Source organism: Salminus brasiliensis, chromosome 12 (genome assembly GCF_030463535.1).
Source record: "Salminus brasiliensis chromosome 12, fSalBra1.hap2, whole genome shotgun sequence".
Classification (NCBI taxonomy): domain Eukaryota; kingdom Metazoa; phylum Chordata; class Actinopteri; order Characiformes; family Bryconidae; genus Salminus; species Salminus brasiliensis.
This window is the reverse complement of record NC_132889.1, coordinates 7,099,368-7,110,229: the sequence shown is the minus strand read 5'-3', so window position 1 is coordinate 7,110,229 and position 10,862 is coordinate 7,099,368. Positions and strand designations below refer to the sequence as shown.

General features: G+C 35.5%; 1 protein-coding gene across 1 annotated transcript; it reads left to right on the top strand.

Annotated features, from left to right (window-relative positions):
- On the top strand, positions 1 to 9,688 carry LOC140573878 (uncharacterized). The gene is made up of 11 exons (XM_072693487.1): positions 1 to 19; positions 3,440 to 3,739; positions 4,037 to 4,303; positions 4,600 to 4,908; positions 5,032 to 5,331; positions 5,684 to 5,992; positions 6,116 to 6,415; positions 7,192 to 7,500; positions 7,631 to 7,933; positions 9,182 to 9,336; positions 9,500 to 9,688. The coding sequence occupies exons 2-11, from the start codon at positions 3,592 to 3,594 to the stop codon at positions 9,506 to 9,508; spliced, it is 2,409 nt and encodes an 802-aa protein (XP_072549588.1). The 5' UTR covers positions 1 to 19; positions 3,440 to 3,591; the 3' UTR covers positions 9,509 to 9,688.
- Positions 9,689 to 10,862: the final 1,174 nt, after the last annotated feature.

The following is a 10,862-nucleotide window of genomic DNA, read 5'->3' as shown; positions in this document are numbered from 1 at the left end:
CTGGTGCCCGTGACTTCAGGTAGGATTAAATCTATTAGAAACAGGTGAAGAATTAATAATACCAAACATTAAAACTGCATTATTTTGCTGACAGTAAATGTACATTAATTCAGAGCATTAAGAAACATTGGGAACACCAACAAATGTCTTGTGTTTAGTGATTAGACATTAATGGTTTTAGGACCTTGTTTTAAAAACGTTTATATCTACCATTTTTAGATGTAATATCACTATGACCGTGCTTGCCTTGAGCAATCACCAACACTGACCAGTTTTGGTGATTTGTTCTAATGTCTGGGGTAGTGGTATAACATCATGGTATGCATAGCATATTCTGTTTGTGCTTGTAACAGACGTACTTTAGCTGTCTTTTTGGATGATGTAAGGGTTGTCCGTAGTTGTCTGTTACTGTGAGAATGCTTTTGACCACTGGGAGAGGGAAAAAAACATTTTGACTGTCAGTTCAGTTAAGAAAAGAAACGGATTAGAATTGTATTTAACACCAAAAAAATCTTAGAATCGGTGTACGACAGTTCTTGCTTTGATTTGGTTTGGTTTGGTCATTGGTTTTAAAAACCACATGGAAAATGACATCAGCTTTACTGAATGACCTCAATCACCTGTAACTCATTTGCTTGTGTTTTAAGTATTTTGTTTAGTATTTGGTTAGTATTTATTTTATATTGTATATTGTTATATTGTAAGTTTCTTTTGCTTGCTAACTAATCATTTACTAACAATCCATATTGGTAGATATTCTGGAGAGAATTAAGTGTAGTATTGTTCTTTGTTTTCATGAAAGACCAGACCAGAGTTGGCAAGTATCGAAGTATAAGTACTTCGTTGTTGTACTTTTTTAAAGTATCTGTACTTGACTTGAGTATTTCTGTCACTTAATGCTTTTTAATCGCGCAGTCAACCAGACAAACAAATAATCGCACACTGGTGTTAGAGAATCTGAATCTGTTAAAGATTTGAGTGAAAAACTGAGCAGAGCTGTTGTAATCTCACTGAAGGCGTTTGATTTCCCTGAAGCTATTTATTTAACTATTTAACAAGCTGGCAGATCACCTCTGACACACTCCCACAACCCCGCTCCTCCTCTCCGACCTTGCGCCTGAGTTTCATTGTTTTGACACTTTGACACATTGTTTTGGCATTTACGTGAATGAGTTCTGTGAGAATGTAGCCTTTCTCTTGTATTTTAATGCTTAACAAAACAGCTAAACTCAATATTCAGTCTCAGATTGCTGTCGATATTTGCCTGATTCAATCCAAAGCAAAAGTGTCAGAGTTGCTTTTTAAAGTGGCATGACAATTTATTAAAACCAGTAAATTACTGGAGAGGAGAGGTTGTTATATCCAGATGGGTGGTGTCAGTTTTATTATGATTGTTTAAAATCGATATTGAATGGATGTAATTACGATGTCAAAGAACTACTAAAACATTATGTCAGTAAACGACTAAATTAAGATCTAAGTGAAAATACAGAAACAGGCTGTTATTACTAACCACATGTTCAGGAAACCAGAGCTGAGAGCCATATGTAGAGTCTGTGAACTAAATATGAAAATGGTAAACTGAGTATTTAAATTATGGTTGTTTTTCTGAACAAAAAAGTAGAGACGAAAATGCTGTGTATGATATTGCAGATGTTTTATGCAGTAAAAAAAATCTATGGCTGTGTTCGAATGCAACTCAAAAACATTTCAAATGTTTAAAATCAAGAAATTGGAAGTCATTTGTAAAGAATACTTTTCCATTTGAGGAAATATACTTTTATTCTTTAACTTTAATATACTATCTCAATCATTCTTCAAATTTCATTCAAGTACTTAATTGAAATATTTGTCATTTTTACCTCAGAATTGTACTTTTTCCACCTCTGGACTCTTTTTGTACAACGTAAAAGTAGTTGTTTGTCAGGCTGCTTTTGACTACTGGGGGAAAGTAAAACTTTGGTAACCTGTTGATCTTCTGGTAAAACAAACCACCTTGTTCATTCTGTTAAGACGTAATGAACAATTAATTAAAACCTAATTATATTTTTTGGCTTCATTCTGCTATTAATACTATTTAGAGACTTTAAACGTTCCATCAATTTAAGAAATAATTTCCGTGATTTAGATTAATTAAAATATATCTTCTAAATTTAAACATCTATTACTTAAATTGAGGAAATCAAGAGAATGACTTATTACATTTAAGGGAAATGAACTGTTTAACTCATTTGTTCAACAGACTCTTTTATTATTTTTCTACCTTTAATACTTTAGGGGTTCTGTACTGCCAATGTGGAAAAGTAAAAAGGTCGACACATAATCAGGTTGTTTTATTTAAACAGCAATTATAAATTATCTAATGATCTATGAATGATCTAATCACATTCATGCATCTCTTCATCAAGCATGGTTTATTGAGCCAAATGTGGTTCTATGGCATCATTCCCCCTTTGTTTTAAGACTATACTTCGCATCTGATTTTCCTCCTTAGATGGCAATTTTTTTAATCCAATTTGTGTTTAATGATTTAACATTTTGTGTACATTTTTATTGTGCTCAGATGGTCTTAAACGTTCTTCTGAAATGGTCTCAGATGTTCAAACAAATATCAATAAGTCTTACTAAGTCTAAACTTAGAGGTATCTTTTATTTTTAGCCTATTCAAACTAGCTGAGGTTATTCTTGGGTAAATAGCAAAGCACTTTTGTAAGTCGCTCTGGATAAGAGCATCTGCTAAATGCCTTAAATGTAAAAGTAAATTTACCCTGTTCCAGATGGGTCTTATATATGTAGCTTTTATTTCAACATAACAAGATATTTCAATTATTTGCAACTTGGTCTATTATCTAGTACTGAACATTTTAAATTGTTGTCATGTTTCCAGTTGATGTTGTGGCAAAGGAGTGGAGTGAAAGTGGAGAAAAACACTAACGCTATAAAACAAAAAAAAAAATTCTAAGATGCTAATTTATTGGCTTTATTTGTGTTAAATGATGTATAAATTGCTATGACAACAAAAAAAATCTCTATGTGTCTGTAAAAATATTTTCACAGACAGAAGCTTATGGTCTTAGGGCATTTGTGTAACAGCTTAAAGCTGAACCCCTTTAATTGCATACACATATTATGCTTAATATGGACTGTGGTCCCATGTCATATTTGATCTTGCCGTTTTTACATATTTAAATCTGACAAAAACATGTTTAAATTTTATTAACTACTACAAATGACCCAAATATACTGGAACAAAAATGTTTGAATGTTCAGAATCTTTTTTTTATTTGTCCTGTTAAATAACAGAGTCGGTATTCATGTTTAAATAGTGCTTGTAAAAATAAAAGTTTGATGCTTGATGTTCATTTTGGGGACCATATTAAAGTAATTTACCTCTCTCTCTCTCTCTCTCTCTCTCTCTCTCTCTCTCTCTCTCTTTCAGCATCTCAGTCTAAGCCCGCAGTTCCCTTCACCGTGTCCCAGTGCAGTCCCGCAGAAGATGGTTTCCTCACATTTGGCTGTGTTACGAGCGGTTTCTTCCCTGCCGAATCGCTCAAGTTCTCGTGGACTCTTGGTTCCGGCAGCAAGAGTGATATGGTGCAGTTCCCGGCTGTGCAGACACAGGGAGGCCGGTACATGGCGGTGAGCAAAGTTCGCGTCAAGGAAACAGACTGGACGGCCAAGAACTACTTGACATGCGCTGTTTCGCATCCCGCCGGGTCAGAAAGTACAACAATGAGAGGTAGGCAAGTTTTACATAGTACCACTCACCACATAAAATATGGCCACATACACTGTAAAATAATAATAATAATAATAATAATAATATACTGGTCTGAATGCTGTCACTTTAAACCAATGAAATAGGCTTAAGGTTAAGTTGGAGAAAATATTGTAATAAACTATACATATGAAAAACAAATCCAGTTTTTCCTTCCACATCTACACTGTTAAAATAACAATGTTTCAAATGGTTGTTGTGGCAAAATATAAATATGCATACAATATGGTTCAATTCTACAACTTACTTTTGTTTAAGGGAACGCTCCGCCAACTGTTCATGTGGATGAAGTTGGTCAATCTGTAATGTGTTTAATTGAGGACTTCTACCCAAATAAGCTCAGTGTCAAGTGGAAAGAGGACAACCGTGAAGTCAAAGGCATAGACTGGCAAACTATTGAATATCCCTCAGGCTCTTTTAAAGCTGTCAGTTTGCTTGAAGCCAACAAGACAAGCAAGGACACCAAATACACCTGTGAAGTTACACATGCAAGCAAAGTATACAAAGAGCATCTGGCATCTAAAGGTAATCTAGATATACAACAAAAATATATATATACTTATTGTTCCATAATTACAGACTGTAGTCCATTTGTGTCTGATCCACTCATACCAGCACAATACACACTAACAAACCAGTTACAAATCAGTTACTATCTACAATATATCCCAGACTTCAACTTGGACTAATGTCAGAAGATAATCAACCTTATATCATCTTTAATTCATAAGTGATATATATCCGTAAACCATAAACATGTTTTTTAATTATTTCATTTCATATTTCATTAGTAATATGCAATTTTCTATTTTTATATATAGATAACTTCTCTCTAAAGATCAATCCACCATCAGCAAAGGATCTCTTTGCACGTGATAAAGCTACAATCACCTGTGTCGTAACTGGTGATAATAAGAACGAAGTGGATGGAGCAATCGTGTCATGGACAGTTGGAGGCAGCAGACGTGAAAGTAGTGGAACAGATAATGTTAAACAGACAACACCACCTTTTACTAAGACTAGCAGTTTGACCCTTGATCAGTCTGACTGGTTTTCAGGGTCAGAAGTGGAGTGCTCTACTGAAAGGGAAAAAACACCATTCTCAGACAAAATTAAGGTGAAGAAAGGAGGTAAGTCCAGCTGCCCTGGAGTTTAATCTTCTCATTAGTTAAAACTGAAAGTGCTGCTCCTCTGAAATTCAGGAATTTTCTATTCTACACATTCTAATTTACAAATGATCTTTTCTTATGTAGGCAAACCTTCTATTGTCTTCTACAAACCTGAGAAGGACGTCAAAGACACAGACACTGTCTCCCTTTTGTGTGAGGTCAGGAGCTCTGATCTAGGGGATGTGTATGTCATGTGGAAAATGAACAACGGTCAGTACATGGAAGGCAGCAGCACAGTTCACACCAATGAAAAGAACACAGCAGTTGTCCTCAGCTACTTAACTGTGTCTGGAAAGGAGTACAACAGTGCACAGTTTGCTTGTGCAGTGAAAGACCCCAACATGGTGGCAGGAGCCACACCAGAACAGAAGACAACATCTATGAGTAAGAACAACTGTGATACCTCTCCTGTGTTAGAATGTTGTTAAAAATGCCCATCTGGAAACCATGTCTGACTGAATGAGATTCTACATTTAGTTCACCTGAATGGTCTGAGAAGTTTCTAATGCATCTTTTGAGTTCTGGATCTTTGTGTTTACTCCATGTGTGCTTTTTGTTTGCGTGAATGAATAGGGCATAGTCTAAACATCATTCCAACAAAATATCTCACGTTAAACTATTTGAAGTTGTAGTATAATTTCCTAAATGTTGCTGAGGGCATTATATATAATACTAGCAAAAATCACAATATACAAAATATTTACCTTAAATTTTTTTATTTCACTTTTTTATGTAGATGACTTCTCTCTAAAGATTAATCCACCATCAGCAAAGGATCTCTTTGTACGTAATACAGCTACAATCACCTGTGTCGTAACTGGTGATAATAAGAACGAAGTGGATGGAGCAGTCGTGTCATGGAAAGTTGGAGGCAGCAGACGTGGAAGTAGTGGAACAGATAATGTTAAACAGACAACACCACCTTTTACTAAGACTAGTAGTTTGACCCTCGATCAGTCTGACTGGTTTTCGGGGTCAGAAGTGGAGTGCTCTACTGAAAGGGAAAAAACACCATTCTCAGAGAAAATTAAGGTGAAGAAAGGAGGTAAGTCCAGCTGTCCTGGAGTCAAATCTTCTCCTTAGTTTAAACTGAATGTGCTGCTCCTCTGAAATACAGGAATCTTCTATTCTACATGTTCTAATTCACAAATTATCTTTCCTTATGTAGGTAAACCTTCTATTGTCTTCTACAAACCTGAGAAGGACGTCAAAGACACAGAGACGGTCTCCCTGTTGTGTGAGGTCAGAAGCTCTGGTCTGGGGGATGTGTATGTGATGTGGAAAATGAACAACGGTCAGTACATGGAGGGCAGCAGCACAGTTCACATCAATGAAAACAACACAGCAGTTGTCCTCAGCTACTTAACTGTGTCTGGAAAGGATTACAACAGTGCACAGTTTGCTTGTGCAGTGAAAGACCCCAACATGGTGGCAGGAGCCACACCAGAACAGAAGACAACATCTATGAGTAAGAACAACTGTGATACCTCTCATGTGTTACAATGTCACTGAGAGTCCTCTGGGACCTAGATGATCAGAAAGCATCTCTGGCAGCTGTGTCTGGATGCTTGTGATGCTTTCTTTACTTCTGGCTATAATCACACATCATGTAAAGTGTCCCAAATTAAATTTTCTTGCTAAATCTGATTTTTTAGGCCATTCACACTTCTTAACGTGGCCTATATCTGACATTCATCTGAACAGTTTACGCTCCTAAACTGATAAACATTTTACAAAAGAGCAATACTTCATGTGACTCGCTCGTCCAGAGTTATACAATCTAGTCAACAGTAACAGCCACCTCCTTAATGGTCCTGTTAAAGTAGAGTGGAGGCCGGCTGCAAATTTGAAATGTAATTATCATGAGAGCCAGGAGGAGAGAGAGAGCAAAGATTTGAATGATGGGTCTCTGTGTAGTCCTGGCGGCTGTTTTACTGGAGAGAAATATCTGGATTAACGTAAAGGTTAGATGAATTCTGATCTGGCTGTTCAGACTGTGTCATTGTTGCATATTGAATATGTATCAGATTTCAATACCACATATCAATGTGGCTGAAATGGTAACTAAACATTTAGTCAAATTCAGTGCATCCTTTGCTGTTTACACTGCCAGACAGATTACACATATGTCTCACATTTAACAAAAAGGTTCAAATTTGGTCCACTTTTATATGGTGTATAAACATAGCCTCTGTGTTCCCTGACAATGCATGAAGTATATACCTTTATTTTTATTTTATGTAGCTGACTTCTCCCTAAAGATCAATCCACCATCAGCAAAGGATCTCTTTGTACGTAATAAAGCTACAATCACCTGTGTCGTAACTGGTGATGATAAGAACGAAGTGGATGGAGCAGTCATGTCATGGACAGTTGGAGGCAGCAAACATGAAAGTAGTGGAACAGATAATGTTAAACAGACAACACCACCTTTTACTAAGACTAGTAGTTTGACCCTCGATCAGTCTGAATGGTTTTCAGGTGCAGAAGTGGAGTGCTCTACTGAAAGGGAGAAAACACCATTCTCAGACAAAATTAAGGTGAAGAAAGGAGGTAAGTTCAGCTGCCCTGGAGTCAAATCTTCTCCTTAGTTAAAACTGAAAGTGATACTCGTCTGAAATTAAAAACTCAGGAATCTTCTATTCTACATGTTCTAATTTACAAATGATCTTTTCTTATGTAGGCAAACGCCCTTCCATTCTCTTGTACAAACCTGATAAGCATGTCAAAGACACAGAGAGGGTCTCCCTGTTGTGTGAGGTCAGCAGCTCTGATCTGGGGGATGTGTATGTCATGTGGAAAAGGAACAACGGTCAGTACATGGAAGGCAACAGCACAGTTCACATCAACGAAAAGAACACAGCAGTTGTCCTCAGCTACTTAACTGTCTCTGGAATGGAGTACAACAGTGCACAGTTTGCTTGTGCAGTAAAAGACCCCAACATGGTAGCAGGAGCCACACCAGAACAGAAGACAACATCTATGAGTAAAGTCAACTGTCCTAATCATCCTGTGTTAGAACGTCGCTGATAGTGCTCTCAGACCTGTGTGATCAGGAAGAATCTCTAGTAGCTCTAGTAGAAAAGATTCTTCCTTTAGTTCACCTGAATGGTCTGAGATGCCTCTGATACATCCTGTTCTGTATCTCTGTGTTCACTTCTTGTGTGCTTTTTGTTTGTATGATGTTTGTTTCTCAGGCCATGGTCTAAACATCAGTCCAAAAAAAGATGATGAAAAAGATTAAATTATACTTTGTTTAGCATTTGTAATCAATCCAATTGTTTTCATATCTTGGCCTTTGCATGTTTGTATGTGTTACTTATCTTGGTTACGCCTTGTTCCTATGTCTAATGCTTTTTCTGTTGGTGTGTATGTTCTCATGTTCTGTGTGCTTACATAAGGCATTTTAGTACACTTTGCCAAATTTGATAGAAACACTGGAGCTGAAAACGACCAAAATAGTGTTTGTGTATAAATGCATTCTTTGTCTTCTTGCAACACTTGAAGCAATAAATGAGCATAATTGCATATGACATCACATAGTCCATCTTTCATTTAGAGAAACTTCATGAACCAGCATTTTGTTATTGGCCTGGGAAGTATAAGTATAAGCACACTGCAGAGAACAGCAGTTATCAGTGCTATTAATAGCTGGAGAATCATTGTTATGAATGTATCAGTATATTCAACATGTCACAGCAACAAAAAACAATGAGAATCAGACTGATTTAATTGAGTCATGCTGAAATGTTTACTAATATGTCCGTCTTTGTAGCATTTTAACTTTATGTACTAAATTTAATCATATAAAAGCTTTTATATCTTACATTGTCCCTCATGTTTGTTCCCAGTAAGGCAAAATAATTGTGCGTGCTTGTCTTTACAAATATGCTTGTGTGTCTGTGCATGCTCATACATATCAAAGCTGCTATATATATATATATATATATATATATATATATATATATATATAAAAATATATATATATATATATATATATATATATATATATATATATATATATATATATATATATATATATATATATACATTGAAGATTATTCAGTGAAATAAGGCCTTCAGAGAGAGCTTCACACACACATGAGCTTCAATTTCTGAGTAACACTATAATGCATTTTGGATATTTTTCTTGTGTGTTTGTGTGTGTGTGTGTGTGTGTGTGTGTGTGTGTGTGTGTGTTTGTGTATACGGTATACGCATGTGTGTTTTTCAGGAGAGCTTCCAGCACCAGATCCAGGATTGTATATAAACTGTGATAAGGACATTCCAGAGGAGGATGACTTCAACAGCTTGTGGTCCACTGCTTCATCCTTCATCTTCCTCTTCCTCTTCACTGTCATTTACAGCACTGCCCTCAGCCTCTTCAAGGTAAACAATTTGCAGTGTAAAAATGCAAAATAAATAAATGGTGGGCAGACTGGGTAGACACACCACCACACTACACCAGTACACCAGTTCTCCTTCCTGTGTAACATGATTAAAATTCTGGACAAGACATGTACATTTTCTTTTTCTTGGTTTTGTTTTCCAGATGAAATGATGCTGTAGTGAAACACAAATGAAGAAATTTAATATCCATCTTTTCTAACCCCCCTAAAACTTTCCTGGATGTTTTTTGACATGTACTACACATGTATGTAAATGTGTATTTGTGTGTCAACATGAACATTTCCTCTGTACTTTTAATTGAAACTAAACCTAATGACCAAGATAAGTTTGTGTTTCTTTGGGAAATCAATAAATATTTCATGGATTATGGCATGGTTGTTTTTTTGTTTTTTTTTACCATAAAGGGATTTCAAAACTTGTAGCTGTAGAACAATTTGGGGTGATTTGTGGACTGAAGAACATCATGTAAAGTTCAGGAATATATTAAATGAAAATATATTATTAAGTGGAAAAAAATACTTCTGTTTAGGTCCAAGTAATGTTTCCTTTAATATGATGTAATAATTAGTGGTTGGCATTGGGTCTGTCTACTCTCACTATAAAAACTCACTGTCAATTTATCCATTAAATCTAATGCTTTTAATTTTTACAGTATTTTAAACAAGGTTTTAGTTTTATAATTTATGTTCAAGGGAAATCTAAGATCTTTAAGAAGTTCCCTCTTAGATGCTCTTCCAAGTGAAAAAACATGATGCAGTGCCCTCATGAAATTGGACATGAATGAAATATGTATAATAATAATCATGCTTATTTTGGTCAATATAAAGATTTAACACAGTTACTAATTGTCTTTGGAAACAAGCTGTACAATCATCATTTGATCCTCTGGAAGCCTGAATCATGACTGAATTGTACATTATTGATAATTAAATAAATACAACACCAAAATTATTTTCTTTTAGTTTTCAGTGTCGAAAACTAAACCAATAAGTATCGTAAATAAGCACATTCTGAGTTTGATGTCAGAAATGTTATACTGAGGGTGTGTGACAAGATGGTTTAATTATGGTTTTAAAAAATGCTTATGCTGTTTTAGCATATAAACCATTACAAAACTGCTGTTTAAGCTGAAGCTCCATTAACTACTGACATGTGCCTGACACATAGTTGGCAGATCACTACTCTAAACTTTGTTCTGCAGGCAGCTTTTTTCCCCTTTTAGAAGGCATTTTTTCTAGTTTGTTTTCAATGTAAATCAGGTATTCTCAAATATCTTCTTAGACTATCCATACAATTGTCTGTTCTACTGCTGTGAGCACAAACAAGAAGTGAAAGACACCCTTGCTAAATTTTGATCAACTGAAAAAAGAAACTGAAAAAAAAATTAAAAGAGGGTAGTGAAAGATCTTTCTAGGAAGTGAAAAGTAAATAAATTAACAAACATTAATAAAGCAATTAAAATGCATTATAATACTATTCTACATATACCTTATGGCACAAAATGT

Bases quoted from the DNA above. Each gene is read 5' to 3' on its own strand.
- LOC140573878 (XM_072693487.1), top strand. From the start codon at position 3,592: ATGGTGCAGTTCCCGGCTGTGCAGACACAGGGAGGCCGGTACATGGCG. The intron at 7,501-7,630 runs GTAAGTTCAGCT...TTTCTTATGTAG, and splicing joins AATTAAGGTGAAGAAAGGAG to GCAAACGCCCTTCCATTCTC. The intron at 7,934-9,181 runs GTAAAGTCAACT...TGTGTTTTTCAG, and splicing joins ACAGAAGACAACATCTATGA to GAGAGCTTCCAGCACCAGAT.